Source organism: Anthonomus grandis, chromosome 2 (genome assembly GCF_022605725.1).
Source record: "Anthonomus grandis grandis chromosome 2, icAntGran1.3, whole genome shotgun sequence".
NCBI lineage: Eukaryota > Metazoa > Arthropoda > Insecta > Coleoptera > Curculionidae > Anthonomus > Anthonomus grandis.
Window position 1 is genome coordinate 8,949,824 of NC_065547.1, and position 17,826 is coordinate 8,967,649.

Sequence of the window (17,826 nt, forward strand, 5' to 3'; positions counted from 1 at the left end):
GTAATAGTGTATTAATTGATTTCTTTTTTCTTTGAAACACTGGCGAAAATGCTGGCGAAGACCTATCCCCACCTATTGCAACATTCTAACTTAAACAAAAAAAACATAAATAGGTAAGTGAAACAATAAATCACTCTCAGTAAGAGAAGTAAAGACAGCCAAGTTACCATGTAAATTCATTAAACTGACAATTTATTTCCAGGCATTGTTCTGTTTTTAAGAATCCTTAAAATCCCTATTCTCTTTCTGATACAAGAAGGGATATTCTCTTACTAACTGTATAAATAATTGATCTGAATTTCTACTTTCTGAATTATTCAATTCTTCTTGGCATGAAATATTAGAAAATTGGGAGGAAGAAGGAGAATAATTATTAGATCTAAAATAATCATACTCATCCTCCATTTTAATAAACCTCAACTTTTTTATTATCGAGATTAGTGTTTTAGAGCCGTAAAATTACACCAAAAAAAAAACAACAAAAAGTCATATATCAAATGACGATGTTCTAATTGGTGGAATTCTAAAACCTAAATCATAAACTTCAACAAATCGGTTTTTTATAACTTAAAACCTAAATTTCAGTTGTGTGTTGTTTCAAAACAGGACACATGTTTATTCATAAAACTTAAAATTTAAAACTTAATCCTTAAAACATACATTTTTGATTGTGTCTCAGCCTTAAGGCAATTTAATATCATTGCATATGTGATTTTTGACAACTGACGTTGATGAACGAAAAATTGCAAAATTAATGGCAAATGAGAACAGACTCGGGAGAAATTATTTCTGATTCAGAAGCAATAAAAAAAGTTTTCAATAACACGCTCCTGATTTTAATGACATTGCTGCTACTCTACTGAACCCCACTTGTCCGGCTGACTCAAACTAAATAGTAACAAAAAGAAAAATAAACAACAACAAAATTAACAAAGAAAATACATATTCTATAAAAATCCATATCACAGGTTTAATAGATATTTTTTAAACTTCAGTTTAAAAGGTTTCTCATTAAGTATTAATTCAATCGAAAATGAGTTGTATAGCTTAATGGCATTAAAAGTAAATGAGCGCTGAAAATAGCAGTCCGATGATAAGGCATCGTTATCTTACTAGAGCATCTAATACGGGGTGATCAAAATCGTTACTCAAATAATCATATTTTCAATTCAATTTTGCGCTATTTTTTTAAATGCAAACCCTGTATCTAGTGACGTGTTTTGATAGAGCATTCTTTTATCTTCAATTTGATACCAACAAGTTTGCCTTTATCTCTAATTGTTTTCCCAAAATTTGTTGTTAAAGGAAGAATGACACATTTTTTCATAAGCATTACAACGTCTATTTTTACTTAAAAATTATTAGAGCATACTGGAAGCGTAGAGTACAAAAAACAAACTAGAACAAAAACAGTTTTAAATGAAGAATTCAAATTTACAGTCACTAAGTTGGGTGTAGAAAATCCGGCAATTAGAGTAAGGGAAATAAGTAAGGACTTACAAATCCAGAAATCGTTCGTAGGAAAATCCCACAAGAAAAATAAATCACTCCCACCAAGTTCAGTTACATCAAGAATTCACCAAAAAATTAACAACATTAATTAAATACATCATAAAAAGAGTTATATCACAAAAATTACTCAAAGTATCTACCGTTTTGCTCCAAATACAAATCAACCCTACAAAAGTTATTCTAAGTGCACGAAGCGTAGAAGGCGTAATACGTCTAAAAGACTCTTGTATGCGCTCCACCATATCTTCCGTAGTTGTGGGTACAATACGCTTCGGATTTAACATTTCCCCACAAAAAGAAATCCAGAGGCGTTAAATCCAGTGATCAAGGAGGCCATCCAATGGGACCTATCAAGTATAAAGTTTAATAACTATGTATACAAAAGTTAATTTTAATAACTAACCTAGCCTTCCAATCTATCTATTACCAAATTGGTGCGTGATATGTTTCCCTGACATTTGTACTGAAATGAGCTGGTGCACCATCCAACTGTAGCCACATCTGATGCCTTACAAAGTCGGGAAGATCTTGGGTCAAGCGTGGAAAATCCTCTCTTAAGAAATTCAGAAAAACTTCTCCTGTTACACGATTTTCAAAAAAGTATGGACCAATAACAAAATCATGTACTATTCCACCCCAAACATTGATGCTCCATCGGTGTTGAAAGTTATTGACAAAAACTCGATGCGGATATTCTGTATCGTAAAAGTGAAAGTTATGTCGGTTCTCAAAACCGTTTGTGAAACGTAGATTCATCAGTAAAAAGCACAAATTTAAAAAAATTCTCGTTTTCTGCTGCTTGATTTTGTGCCCATTAAAGTTCTTTTTTTTTTTCAAAATCATTTTCGGCAAGTTCTTGATGTATCTGAGCCTTATAGGGATGTTATTTGTTTTTCTTCAGACATTTTACCACGGACGATTTCGATATTTCGTACTTATTTGTCTTACACTAATTTCCGGTGTTTCTACAACCGATATGGTGATTGCCAATTGGTTTTCTTCATTTAAAACTGTTTTCGTTCTAGTTTGCTGCTTCTATTCTACGCTTCCAGCATGCTGGAATCGTTCTTTTAATTTCTTCAACACTTATTCATCAGGATGTCGGTTATTAGGAAATTTTTCCGCATAAACTCTTGAAGCCAAAAAACAGTTTCCAAGGCATTCACCGATAACGTAAATCATATTTACTAATTCTCGCTGAGAGTAATAATTAATGTTGATACAAATATACTTAACATGAACGAGAAATAAACAATAAAATTGACATACGTCACACAACAAAGAATAAATGAATCATGGACAACTTTTTACTTGTGAGAAAAATTTTCTTACTTTTAAAATATGAGATAAGCATCATGGATTTATATTACTTGTCTTTATAATTTCATTATGGTTACTACAACTACTGATTTTTTTCTCACTAAAAAGTATTTGAAATAGAATTGAACAGACTGACAAAATGCTTATCACTCTAATTGTTTTCCGTCGTTAGTGTCGTAATGTCCATGAAAAAATGTGTTATTCTTCCTTTAAGAAGAAATTTTAAGAAAACGGTTAAAGATAAAGGCAAACTTATTTGTACTAAATTAAAGATAAAAGAATGCTCTATCAAACCGCGTTACTAGATACAGGGTGTTCTATTTTAAAAAAATAGCGCAAAATTAAATTGAAAATATCATTATTTGAGTAATGATTTTGATCCACCCGTATAAAAAAAATTGATTTTGGAATTTCGAAAGATAAAATGAGCTAAGCCAAGGACTCTACATAGATTTTTTTAAAAGATAGAAAATGTCCTTGGTAAATATTAAGATATAAATGATACAATGATTTTCGTGAAAATTTCCTTAAATTGTTAATAAATAGGCAATGTCGCATTTTAGGGCAAAACAGGGTTAAAGAGAGCGTCAAATAAGATTCCCATTTCGGAAAAAAAATATAGGTGCTTCAAATTATGTACCACGCTTTTTTGGGACACCCTGTATCAACCAAACTAATTTAAAAAAATAGCCTCTCTAAATCAATTAACATTTCCCCTATTAAATGTTTTTTCCGTTTCAAGATTTAGCCGCAATCGAGCACCGCGTTATTAAATGGACACCCTGTATATATAATAGATAATTTTATATATTCGATTTGTCTTTTCTCTTTTTTAAAACCTAGACATATTCTGGCTCGTTTCCGTTAAGATGGAAAAATGTAATTTTTAAGGCTTCAATTAAATAAGGTTTAAAAAAGAAAACAAAAAAGGAAGCTATAGAGTTCAGTCCAACTGCTTTACCATCTTTTATGACTCAATTAATACATCATTCATCTGAACCTGATTAATTACCACTTTAAAACAATATAAATACTTAAAGTATGTGAGAATAATAAAGTCCTGCTCATACGTTATTCCATCAACATTTTCAATTTTAAAAACTGCATTGTGTTTCTCGATATGCGGGAGGCCACACAATAAATAGCGCCAGGCATCTTTAGCACGCCATTCGTCATCCCCATATATACGAAAACTAGACCATGAAAAGGGCCATTTAGATAAAAGGGCTCACGTTAAGAGGCCACCGAGAGAGATGTACGAGGAAATGCACTAAAGATATTCTTTTTGCATTTAAAAACGTAGTATATACGAGGTCGGCTGGCAAAAAAAACAAACCATAAAAGTCCAAAAGAATGAGTTTATTTTACATAAAACAGCAAATAAAAGCCTTTACTCGTTGTATTTGGCCAAAATTTCCGACTCCCTAAAGAGAAAATAGGTCTGTTCCTCGAACTCGACTTTGGTTCCGCCATAATCGGGGAGCATCACTTCATCCCCAACTTTTACTGTCATCGGGATTAACACTCCTTTTTCGTTCCTAGTACCCGGACCAACTGCCAATACTGTCCCTAAAAAAATACCGAAAAAAACTTGATCATAAAGCCGCTCTACGTATTAAGGTGGGTTCATAAATTCCATACGGTATGCAGTAAGAAGTAACACATAAGAAGTAAGCTCTATGCAGTAAGGATCGTGCAAATTCATAATATAAAAACAGAAGAAGTAAAAAACGTAGCAAAATTCATCCGGTCTCTCTTTCTGAATATTTTTCTCTCTGAAATCCCTATAATAGCCTACCCCTTTTGATTGGTCATATTGGCGAACATTGACGATCACTTACGATTCCGTAAGAAATATGACGCAAGAAATGAAATTAAACCATTTACGGCTTGCGGCATACGGCAAAATATGAATAGCTCCATTTGGATACTAGTATTTAATTTTCCTTGCGTCATACGTGTTACTTCTTACTGCTTACCGTACGGAATTTATAAACCAGGCTTAAAAAAATATTACTCACCCTTAAGACACTTAGCCGATTTTACGTCGGGCAACACGATACCCCCTTTGGACTCCTTCGGCGGTTCCGCCCTCTTTACCAAAATCCTATTGAATAGCGGAATGATATTTTTGAATTTTTGAGCCGTTTTCGGCATAGCGGCGGCTTGAGCGGCCATTTCGTCAAATTAAATTCGATTTATCGCCCGATGATGGTCAACGATTTGAAAATACCACTGACATCAGTCAAATTGTTATAATGGGCCAGGGCGACTTGACCAGGATAGAGATGAAGGTCTTCTTTCTTTATGACAAATTAAAACTCGTTCCGAATTTAAAGGGGCTTTTGTGAGGCTATAAATAAATTGCGATAATTACTTGTCTAATCACTGAAAAAAATGTGTAAGAATAAATGCTACAATTGGGGCAATTTTATTTATAAAAAAAGGTACAAATAGGGACGGTAACAAATCATTAAAACAATCTTTATAAAATTATAATTGAAACATCCTTAAAATTGTGATTGAAAGTGTTGCAATTTGATAATAAATTAAATACAATATATCGAAAAATCTGATATTTTAAAAGTAGGACATACTGTTACAAAATTGAATAATCAAAGACCACACGAAAAGTAGAAAGATTTCCAATAATATTGTAGAGTTTTATGTCACATCCTATGAGAAGAAAGTGAATTATTTGTGAGACATTATAAAAGCAAAATATAATAAATTGCTAAAAATTGTAAGTTTATTTACTACAAGAAATTTGGCATACCTGCACAAGTGTTTAAACTATGGCTATTCTTCTAGGAAATTTTGCATTAACGTTGTAACGTTTTTTGCTACGTTTTACATATGAAAATCTTACTATTTTTCCGGTAATATCGAAATAAAACTATATTAATTGCTGTTACAAAGTAATTATACTTTATACAAAATGTAGCAATTTTTCTTTCTTTTTTTTAGTTTGTATTGGCCTCTATTTTTAAGCGATATTTACTTTATTTTAGAGTGTACGAATTTGAAGTAGTTATCAGGTTTTTTTCAATAAAATTTCATTAGCTAAAATAGGGTTGAATAAATTATTAGTTTAAGAGGCACATACAAATGAAACGTCTTATTGATTATAAATATTACTGTTTACATAAGGTGCATTTAATTGGACTATACGTTGTAGGCCATTTTGAAGATGATGAAATATATTAGTTTTAAAAACCATGGAAATGTTTAAAATGTCGAATGTGAACACAAAGTTGTTTGTCAAGAAGACATTTCACAAGATGATCTCAGCCTTTGTCTGCGGCGTTGCCATTTCAAATTTTTTAGAAGCTTTATAAGAATGTTAATAATGTTTTTCTTCTTATTATTTTGAATCCAAAATCTAACATCAATCAGTTGAATTAAAATTATGATATGTGTTGATATATAGCTGGAAATTTCCTTTTTTGAAAATGCGGGTAAACTTGACAACAGAGAATCGATAAATATATTTGTAAACAAAACTTCCCCTTCAGTTTAACATGTGCCCCTGTGCACATGTTAAACTGAAACAAAGTTGTTATTTACTAACTCTAGCCTTTCAATGTTCCAAGGGGAAATCAGTTTCAGCGGCCATCTTGGATCGCTACGGTGAATTGTAGGATCGGCTTAGTTTTAAGTGAACCTTCACATGACCGTTTGTGGATTATTAGGCAATCGATCACTTGACTGCAAAGAAGGCACATTGATGTGTTTGTTACGGGAGCTTTAAAAAAAATACTTTTTTTTTTATTTTTGAAGTCTATTTTACTTTGATTTCTCTTATAATAGAAAATAAAATATTCAATATTTATTACTGAATATGCTAAAATAGCAAAATAAATTGAAAATATCGCCAATATCAATTTCCGGGCCCGCCTCATTTTACTTTCGTATGTTTGATGAAAGTTTAATAATGTGATAAGTTTAAAAAAAAGCTCACCGTACGAACCTATTTAGCATTTTAAATTTAGGCTAATATATTTGTAAGGGTAAAAATAAGATAATAATAAGAAACATTATTTATTTGCCAAAAAAAAATACAAATTTATAAAAACCGTATAGTAGTAACCAAACGTATGCAAATAAAATGCCGACAATTTCAGAATTCCGCCAAAGGAATATACTGACTTATTATGCCCAACACTTCATTTGAAAAATTTGAAATCAAATTTCAAATCTAACAGTTTATAATGCAAATAATATAATAAGTACAAACCCAAAAAAAAAAATTCTTTTTTCAATAAAAAAAAACTATCAAAAAAAAACAAAGAAAAAAAAAAGAGATTAAGAAAGTCATTCAAAATTATAGAGAGCAACCAAAAAAAAAACAGAAATTGCAAGAATTTTGCTCCACAATAAACAGGCAATCAAACATTAGGGATATTTGGAGTAAAGTAAATAAATTTTGTGGGAAATATAGAAATAAGGAGCAAAAAATTGTGTCTGACAAAATTCGGGAAGAAATTCTTAAAGAAATGACAGTATGTGGGATACAGCCAGAATTTTATCTAGCAGTAGGAACAGATACTGACCCGTTTACAATGGAGGAGTTTCAAGTAGCACTGAAGAATAAAAATAACTCCGCCCCAGGAATAGATGAAATATCATACACAATGATAAAAAATCTGCCTTTTAATGCAAAAAAGATGATCCTGGACGAATACAGTAAAATTTTAAATGGTCAAAACTTACCAGATACCTGGAAATAAATTTAATCCATACAATTTGTAAACCTAACAGTGATTGTTATAGTCCTATAATCCTCTCTCCATGCATGTTTAAAGTTCTTGAAATAATGATTAAAAATAGATTGGAATAGATTACAGAGAATAAAAGGATCTACCCTCCATTACAAACGGGATTTAGAAAAAAGAAAAGTGTCATTGACAGTTTAGCTTATTTAATATCATATATTACATAAGCTATTTTGCAATATATGATATTGCTGTTTTTATAGATTTTAAATCTGCCTATGACAATGTCAATATACCTAAATTTTTTAATTTTCGTATCCCGACAGGAATGGCTAATGTTATGTTTAAAATCCTGGAAAATAGAAAAAATCTATATAAGGGGGACTAACGGAGAGTTAATTGGACCAGAAATTGCAACAAATGGACTCCCACAAAGTTCACCATTTAGTACAGTTCTTTTTAATATTTATATGGTGGACATGTTTTCAATTATACAGGCGGGTGTAGAAATCATCTCGTTTGCACTTGATTTTATTGTATTTATAAAGGGAAACTCTACTGGCATCATGGTACAATTTTTTGTAATAAAACTTTCTTACATATTAATGAATGGCTGCGTGACAATAACCTTAAAATGTCACATGAAAAATGTCCAGCTGTACATTTTGCAAAAGGGAACAGAAACAATTATCCGCCTATAGTAATAGACAATTCTTATTCCATATAAAACTTCAGTGAAATACTTAGGAATGTATTTGGATAATCTGAATTTTAAGAAACACACAGAGTATGCAGTAGAGAAAGCTGAAAAGGGTCTCAATGTTATTAAGGTATTTTGCAGTGTGTGGTTGGGTTCAGATCCTGTTACACTTAAGATGGTTTTTAGCGGTCTGATAGTATCTCCTTAACCATTATCAAAAAAAAATCAACAAAAAATAAATTCCGTTTTCTATCAAGGACTAAGAATCATTCTGGGCTGTATGAGATCGACCCTATACCAGCCTTAATGGCTAAGACAGGAATGATTGATTTATATTTCAGAAGAAAATGGCTGATAACAAAGTTTTTGGCAAAAGTCTATAACAAAAATAATCACCCCATAATACCCATAATTAAATAAATTAAGGATCATAAATTATATAGTGCCAATAATTAGAAGGGTATAGGTGTCCCATTTTTGGTTCAAGCCTTTGATTATTTTGCTCCATATTCATTTGCATATTTTCAAACTGAACAAGAGATTCAACTCTAAGATTCTATGAATCAACTTAAATACAAAAAAAATATGGGGTGAATTATCTAATGAAACTGCTTCACACCATAGAGTCATTAGGATATGAAGATACACTCAAATCTATACTGACGGATCAAAAAAAGGAAAACGAATCGGATTTGGAGTCCACTGTTCACAAAAAGATCATAATTACGCAGAAAAACTTCCTGATGACACATACATTTGCACGGCAGAAATTGTGACTATCAATTAAGAGATATGTTATGCCCTTAGGGAGAATATTCCAAGGGTTCTACTGTTAAGTGATTCAAAAAGTACCCTAGAGAAACTTAACAGAGAAGGCATAATTGCAGGCTACTGTGGCATACTGAAGACCAAAATACTAATATTAGAATAAATCTATTGAGGTGAAATTGGAATGGATACCAGGACATTGCAGATTGCCAGGCAATGATTGTGCTGATCACCTAGTAGGTAGACATTTGTAGTATTTGAACCAACACACCTGCTTACAATTATTAAGGAAAAGATTCTAAGAGAGCATAATAATAACTGGAAAAAAAATTGAATGATAAAGGCAAATGGTACCGACAATTACAGACGGTGTTTCCAAGAAAATTATGGTTCAGCGATATGAAATTTATAGACAGACAACATATAACTACTATAATTAGAATGAGAACAGGTCATAATCTACATCGGAACATTAAAATAATCTGGGAATCAAACAAGACCCATACTGTGAATGTGGACAGGTAGAGAGTCTGGACCACATTTTTCTCGGCTGTTGAATAAATCATATTCGGGACATGGACATTTACAAATTCTTTACTAATAAAGGCATGCCAACTCCTATCAATATGGCAATGATCTTATCAAATCTCCATATGGAATCTGTTTTATTGCTCAACAAGTTCTTAAATAAAAATAAAATCAAACTATAACAAATAATTTATCAAATTCAAGGGAAAATAAAGTAAAATAAATGATCATTTTATTCTTTTAACTTCTTACCAGGTGAGTATAATGGGATTTGTTTGACCTTTGTTTGTTTTTTACTCCTGTAGATCACACGTCCACACTCCTAAAATCTGTGATGGTCAAATATTTATGTTGTGTTTTGTAAAATACTAACTGTTTACACAAAATAGCGACACCAATTGTTCTATTAGTATATCACAGCACTATATTGAGAGAGAGGCAAAAAGTAGTATTCCCTATAAGTGTAAGTCCCTCTACGTTAGTCATCCAAAGAGTGTTCGGGATATGATTTAGAGCCAGGCGCAACCCGAGCACCACCTAATGAGCTGGCAAATTGCCCTAAAGGGAGCAGAAGCCAAAACAAGAAGAAGAAAGAATCAAAAAAACAATAAAAAGAACCAAAGACCTTAGCAAACATACAAAAAAAATTGCAATGAACAAACCAAGAATGATAGTTAAGCGCTGAACTTATACCTTGCTGAGTCATTAGACATAAGGAAAGGTATTATCATTTATTGATAATCGGTTGGTAAGAAAATTATCGTTTAAATTACTGTATTTTATGCCTCGGAATATGAATAGTATTCGTTTTTAAATTTAAATAGTTTATAACATTTCTAAAAGATATTTCCTGAAAAAGATAAAGCGGACTACGATGTTTTAAAATTTTATAAAAAAAATTTCAAAGAAACGCGGTTTCGCTTGCAAATGCCAAACATTAGACGAATTCAAAAGTTTTGGAGCCTTCGCAGTTTACCCCTATCCTCATAATCAAAACAGCAGCCATAAACCACATCACAATAGTTAAGTTGTGAATCACTTAATAGCTTTTTAATATCCTCACTTAAAAAGTGCCTGTGCAATTAATTTTAAAGCAAAATATGCCTTTTTTAGAATATTAGAAACGTGTTTGAAAAATGTTTAAATCAAAGATCCACGACAAGGACTAAATTCCGGAACTTGTCGACAACGGGAATTCTTTCGTCACTTAATCTGATGTTTATCTTACTTATACAGGGTGTCTACTATAAAAACCGCCAAACTTTAAGAGCTGATTATACAAGTCATTTGCAACAAAAAAGTCGTACAACATTTTTTCGAAAAGTTGTTAGTTCTTCTGGTACTTAACATTTTTTGATATTATTAAATGTCTTTCTTTTTTTTTCATATAAACACAAATATCTCCGTCAAGGGCGTCGCCAGAGAGGGGCAGGGGAGGGCGGTTATTATATTAGCGTTAACCTCTAGAGGCCTAGAGGTTAACGCTAAACCAGTCATCCGGCTAATTGAAACTTTACTTTTGAAAACGTATATTTCGTAACTTCAATCATTCCTGGTTGGAAATGTACTCACCATGGTTAGCATTCTCCCGCCAACAAAAAGGAGCCTTCTGTAAATTCTGTACACTATTTCCACCCAATCTGAGCTCCGTTAGAGGTGTTTTAGGTTCGTTCATTATAAGGTTGTTTTGTAAGTTCAAAGATGTTCATGAATACTGCAGAAAACACACAGATAATCACTTTCATAAGACGGCATTGGAAGCAGCTAAATCTTTTCTTGATAATGTTCCAGTAGATGTGCAAATTAACAAATACTCTCAGGAAAGTCTTGAAAAAAACAGGAAAATTATAAGATCGATTATTTCCTGCATTGCGTTTTGCGGATCCCACGACCTAGCATTAAGGGGGGCAAGCTATGGTGATGGAATTCTAGAAGGGCAGTATAAGATGCGAATTGACGCAGGAGACACTATTTTAAAAAACCATCTTGAGCATGGAAAGAAAAATGCAAGTTCTTGTCATCGGTTGACATCCAGAATGAGATTATTAGTATTTGTAGAGATGTTATTAAGGCCGATTGCATAAAAAATGTGAAAATATCGCAAGCATATAGCATTTTAGCAGACGAAACATATACGGATATCTCTGGAAAGGAACAGCTAGCTCTCTGTTGGCATAAGATATTTTGATGAGGAAACCAGCAACATTGAAGAAGTATTCCTCGGATTTGCTAAGCTTACAGCCTTGGACGCTAAATCGATTGCCACGGCAATAAACGAATTCCTGATGAAAGAGGATCTCGATCCAGATAAATGCGTTGGTTTGGGATTCGATGGTTGTTCCACGATGTCTGGAAAAGAAGGTGGCGTTCAGGCTATTTTGCGTAAAAAATACAAGAAAGCACTATTTTTTCATTGCTCGTCACATAAACTCAACCTGGTAATCAATGATCTGAATGCTCTGCCGGAGATCCGAAATACAAATATAGAATTTAATAGACTTTGACTCAATTTTCTGAGACACCCTGTACGTTTATGAAAAAATGTGTAGTAAGAGGAAAGTTAGCCTCAAGCCTTGGCTATAGCATACCAAAAGTCCAGCCTTGTACAGTGGATCTAAATAAGGAATTTTTCAATTTTCGAAAACCAGTTTTGGTTCAATTCTATAGAATTTAATAGACTTTGACTCAATTTTCTGAGACACCCTGTAGGTTTATGAAAAAATGTGTGGTAAGAGGATAGTTAGCCTCAAACCTTGACTATAGCATACCAAAAGTTCTGGCCATCAAAGATATAATTACATTTTTTCGTGAATCGGTTCTAAGAAAAAAATTAATACCCAATATTCCCAAGCCGTGCGAAACAAGGTGGAGCGAGAAATACAAGAGCATCAGAGTTTTTAAAGAGAACTTTTGTGATATAATGGAGGCACTCGAAACTCTGTCTCGAGATGTTGCGACAAGGAAACATGCATATCAGCTCCATGCTGCAGTTTCCAAAGTTTCGTTTATTTTTAGCCTTGGATTGATAGCCAAATATTCCGCTCTTTTAGAACCAACAGTAAACGTGCTCCAATCAGTCTCCTTGGATGCAGTTCAGGCATCACAGCATATTGGTCGTATTTTAAAACTGATCAAAAACCACCGTGAGAATCCCGAAAAAATAACAGAAGAAATTTTCAAAGATGCTTCTGTTATTGCGGAAAAAATTGGATTGGATATGAAATCAATACCACGTACTGCTGAAAGACAACAATACCGTAGCAACCATCCATCAAAAAGCCCCTCAGAATTTTGGCGCAGGTCCATAACAATTCCTTATTTGGACTCAATTATAAATTCCCTAGAAATAAGGTTTTCTGAAGAAAATAGACCATCATTTACTTTACCAAAACTACATCCTGCGCAAATGAAAAACATTTCTTTGGAAGAACTTGAAGAGGCTTGCGAGGAATTTAAAAATTTTTACGGTGTTACAAATATTCAAAATGAGATAGAGCTTTGGAAAAAATATGGGAGGAAAAACCAGAATCGGTCAAAATAAGTGTTGTGGACATCCTCAAGGAAACTGATGATTTCTTTCCTGAAATTAAGAAGGCTTTACAGATCCTTGTTGCATTACCTTGTACGACTTGTACAGTTGAAAGGTCATTTAGTAGCCTTAGGAGAATCAAAACCTGGTTGAGGAGCACCATGTCTGAAACTCGACTCAATGGCCTCGCTATGATGAGTGTACACAGGCAACACATTTTTAAAAACTTGGACGACTTTGTTAACAAAGTGACTAACGAATTCGCAAAGAACCCTAGAAGATTATGTTTCAATTGATTTTCATGTAAATATTTTGTTCGGTTTTTATTTTTTTTTGATTAAAATTTTTGTTTTTTGCCTTTAGTTCTTTCATGCTGCCCCTCCCTAGCTTACCGGCTGGCGACGCGCTTGATCTCCGTTATTCTTACCACCACATAAAATTTTTAGATATACCATCTGAAAGAGAATTAAATTTGCTATAAGATGGGTATATTTAAGTTTTTGAGTAATTTTTTATACCGGGTGTTACCAGAAGTTAAATGTAACATTTGGGAAATGTGCAAAATTAGTGGTATCTTCTTCGCTGTCGTTTTCCTAAAATTTGGTAAATAGGCACTAACAGTAACTGCATTAAAAGACCCGCGGTCAAACTTTGTCCTCTGCCGGTAGAATAAACTTGCGCTTTGGTCGGGCGGAAATGGTCCGTCCACATTTAGTTTGTGAACGTCCAAATAGTTTAGATTTTTTTTTGTTTTTTTTTTCAGCATTTAATATGCTTTCCAATGATATACTTACTTTTGTGATAGCTCTTTGTTTTCACAGCAATATCATGGGCAAAAGAAAGAAAACTACAAAAATTGAAAATGTTCAAATTTTATATTTCTTGATTTTTTGAGCACCAATGCGGTGAGTACTTATTGATCTATCTTCCCTAACACAACAACTTCACAAATTTCCATTAGAGAAGCCGTAAACAAATAAGATATCGCGATATTCATTCTTTAAGAAAAAAGGCAGTTTTCCTTCTTTTGTAAATAGCAATGAATCCGCAAAAGAAGGAAATTCACAAACCATGTATTACTTGATTTTAAAACAAAAGCATAGATATGTATAATTTGTAAAGACCTATCATTAAGTTTTCACTTCAACTTAAAGTAGTTAAATAAGTAATTTGATTTAAACATGCTTAAAAAAATAATGCCTAGTTTCACAACCATTGAATATCGGGACATCTTATTTATTTACGGTGTCGCAAATGGAAACTCGCGGGAGGCAGCAAGGGAGTATGCGCGTCGTTTTCCTAATAGACGGCAACCCCATAGAAGTACATTTGCAGAACTGTTCAGACGCTGTGGGGAAACTGGTTTCTTTCGAGGTTTGCAAATTAGAGAAGGTGGTCAAAATGGTCAACGCTGGAGACAAGAACTTGAATAAGTTGCAAGAGTGGGGAACAGATAAAATATTTTGGACAGATGAAGCAACATTTACAAGAGCCGGAATAATGAATTTAAGAAATAGCCATATATGGCATACAGAAAACCCTCATGCGACTGTTATTTCACATTTTCAGCATGAGATAAGGGTCAACGTATGGATAGGATTAATGAGAGGTCGCCTTTTCGGGCCTGTAATACTTTCTGATCGGCTCAATTCCAATGAGTTTTCAAATTTATTAAATAATGACCTTGTTGACTTTCTGGAAGAAATCCCCTTAGCCGCTAGACAGGAACTTTGGTTTCAAATGGACGGATGCCCAGCCCATAATGGTAGAATTGTGCAAAATTCCTTGAATCAATGCTTTGGGGAGAAATGGATCGGAAGATACGGTCCATCTTACCGGCCGCCGAGAAGCCCTGACCTTACGCCCATTGACTTTTATGTCTGGGGCACATTAAAATCTAATGTTTATAGTATTAACATTAATACTCGAGACAAACTAATTAATCGAATTAGTATGTGTTGCAATTAATGCGACAAAAACGCGTTGAACTTGAACAGGTTGTTGATAGTGTCAGAAGAAGATGCATCAAATGTATTGAACAAGAGGGAAGACATTTTGAACAATTGTTATAATTTTAGGTTTGTTTAATGAAATTTTGATTTTTTAATTTTGGTCAATCAAGAAATATAAAATTTGAAAATTTTTGTGGTTTTCTTTCTTTTGCCTATGATATTGCTGTGAAAACAAATAGCTATCACAAAAGTGAGTATATCATTGGAAACCATATTAAATAAACTACTGCATTTAAAAAAAACAAGTCCCTATTTATCAAATTTTAGAAAAACGACAGTCAAGAAGATACCACTAATTTTGCACATTCCTTAAATGTTACATTTAACTTCTGATAACACCCGGTATAAAAAATCACTCAAAAACTTAAATATACCCATCTTATAGCAAATTTAATTCTCTTTCAGATGGTATATCTAAATTTTATGTGTTGGTAAGAATAACGGAGATATTCAACAAAGAAATTTGATAAAATCAAAAAATTTTAAATACCAGAAGAACTAACAACTTTTCGAAAAAATGTTATACGACTTTTTTGTTGCAAATGACTTGTTTAATCACCTCTTAAAGTTTGGCGGTTTTTATAGTAGACACCTTGTATACAGGGTGTTCCTTAAAGACGTGCTAATATTTATTGGGGTGATTCCTGGACACATTTTAAGGAAAAAAGTTCCTATGAACATATGTCCTAAACGTCTTAACTTTTGAGATACAGGGTGTTAAAGTTTTCGAAAAAAATAATTTTTTTAATAATAACTTAAACAATATTATAGACATTTTTATGAAATTCAGTACATGTTTTCTACAGGTTTGGCGGAAGGTTAGCCGAACTTGGTGGGCATATAGATAGGCTCAGATAGAAGATATTTTCTTAATAAACTTGTGTTCTAAAAGTCTCGGGTTTTTTATATCATTGATTTTGTGTTATTTTCAGGATTTTCAAAAAATTATGCCTTTTGAAATCTTTAAAATTTTTCAGCATATTTTTCACGTTTTTTTACATTTGTATTTAGTCTGTAATGTATCCTGAATCTAAAAAAATCAATATCAAGTACAAATAATACCGAAATAATTCGTTTTGAGCTCAAAAAGTTAACACAAGTAGCAAAAAAAGTTATGAAAGGTAACTTTAACTTGACGCAAAAAAAAAACTAAAATCTATCAAGATGTTCAGGTAGTTTAAAAAACATCTCCAGTTAATACTCTTTTCAATGATATACCATGTGTAACACAAAGGCGACTAACTTGCCACAATTCATGACTTTAAAGGATAATAAAGTAAAAAAAAATATTTTTTAAATTTTATGTATTTATTTCAAAATTACAAATTTTATTAAAACTGCGCTCCCCTGGCTCTTATACATGCCCTACATCGCCGTCGCATTTCTACTGTCGTAAGGCGAAGTCGCATCTCTTCTCTGACGGTTAGAAAAGCGGCATTGATTTTTTGAATTAAGTGGTCTAGATTGTCAATTTCCACCTCGTACACGAGTTCTTTCGCACATACGTAAAAATCGAGAGGGGTTAAATCAGGGGACCGTGGAGGCCATGCGATGGGACCTGCTCTTCCGATCCACGAATTGGGAAAAGTATTGTCCAGAAATTCTCTAACGGCGACCCGATAGTGTGCAGGAAGACGACTGGCCCGTCTTCATTAAATATGGGTATATCAGCCAATAATTGTGGGAGATCATTTTGTAAAAAATGTAAGTAATTGTCCCCGTTGAGGTTTCTCGGCAAATAGTGTGGACCGATGAGGTGTCTCCCAATCACACCTGCCCAAACATTAACACTGAATCTTGTTTGGAAAGACTTGGCTCTGGTCAAATGCGGATTTACGTTTTTGTTTTCCCAATAATGTAAATTATGTTGGTTAAATATCCCCGCACGTGTACATGTTGATTCATCTGTCCATAAGATGCTTTTTAAAAAGTGTCCATTTTCAACGTCTGCGTGAAGCAAAAAGCGGCAAAATTGTACCCGTCGCTCATAGTTGGCTTGTAGAAGACCTAGAATAGAGTACCACGATGCCAGTAAAAATTGCGGAATTAAGTTGTTGATGTAGTATGAAATTACCTTGCACTGGGGTGTAATGGAAAGGATGCCTTCCTTCTGCCTTGACAACTGACCATGCTTTTCATGTAGAAATGTTCAGATATGTAGCTACTTTCCTTGTACTAGTGGTGGAATCCACATCGAATACGCGAATTACGTTTTCATCTACAGCAACATCATACTGCCTCCGATTGATCCTCGGTTCTTGAAAATTTAGATTGCCTGTTTCCCTTAATCGACGAAAAGTGTTAGCAAAAGTGTTGTGGTGGGGCACACGCCTATTGGGGTATTGCTCCTCATAAATTCTTTGTGCTTCTCGCGTATTATCATTGGCTCTTCCATAAGCAAAGACAATATCGGCGTATTCTTCGGTAGTGTATGCAGCCATTGTGGCGATAATGATACGAAAATAAGGAAAGTCACAAAAACAATATAAAAACTCAATTAACAGCAACAATAACAATAGTATTAACAATAACAATAACAACTACAGAAACGATACAATACTAAATTAACGACTTGGGTACGTAAGAAAGGTAAAAAGTTACACCACGACAAATGACAAATCACAACAACAATATGTAGCACATATCCTCATTTGACCATTCAAAGAATCGATGCCGCTTTTTAAACTATCAGAAAAGAGATGCGGCTTCGTCTTACGACAGCGGAAATGCGACGGCGACGTA

General features: G+C 33.3%; 2 protein-coding genes across 3 annotated transcripts in view; one reads left to right on the plus strand and one right to left on the minus strand.

Moving 5' to 3' along the window:
- The window catches only part of LOC126746232 (kazrin), a 160,609-nt gene that overhangs the window by 19,892 nt on the left and 122,891 nt on the right, over positions 1–17,826 (plus strand). The window lies entirely within an intron of this gene.
- LOC126746288 (10 kDa heat shock protein, mitochondrial-like) lies at positions 4,177–5,098 on the minus strand. Its single transcript, XM_050454464.1, has 2 exons — positions 4,854–5,098; positions 4,177–4,401 (listed from the first exon to the last, which is right to left on the minus strand). The coding sequence occupies exons 1-2, from the start codon at positions 5,008–5,010 to the stop codon at positions 4,223–4,225; spliced, it is 336 nt and encodes a 111-aa protein (XP_050310421.1). The 5' UTR covers positions 5,011–5,098; the 3' UTR covers positions 4,177–4,222.

What these genes read in the sequence shown, in the direction of transcription:
- LOC126746288 (XM_050454464.1), bottom strand. Translation starts at nt 5,010, where the DNA reads ATGGCCGCTCAAGCCGCCGCTATGCCGAAAACGGCTCAAAAATTCAAA. An exon ending in ATCGGCTAAGTGTCTTAAGG is followed by an intron (nt 4,402 to 4,853) that starts GTGAGTAATATT and finishes GTATTTTTTTAG; the next exon opens with GGACAGTATTGGCAGTTGGT.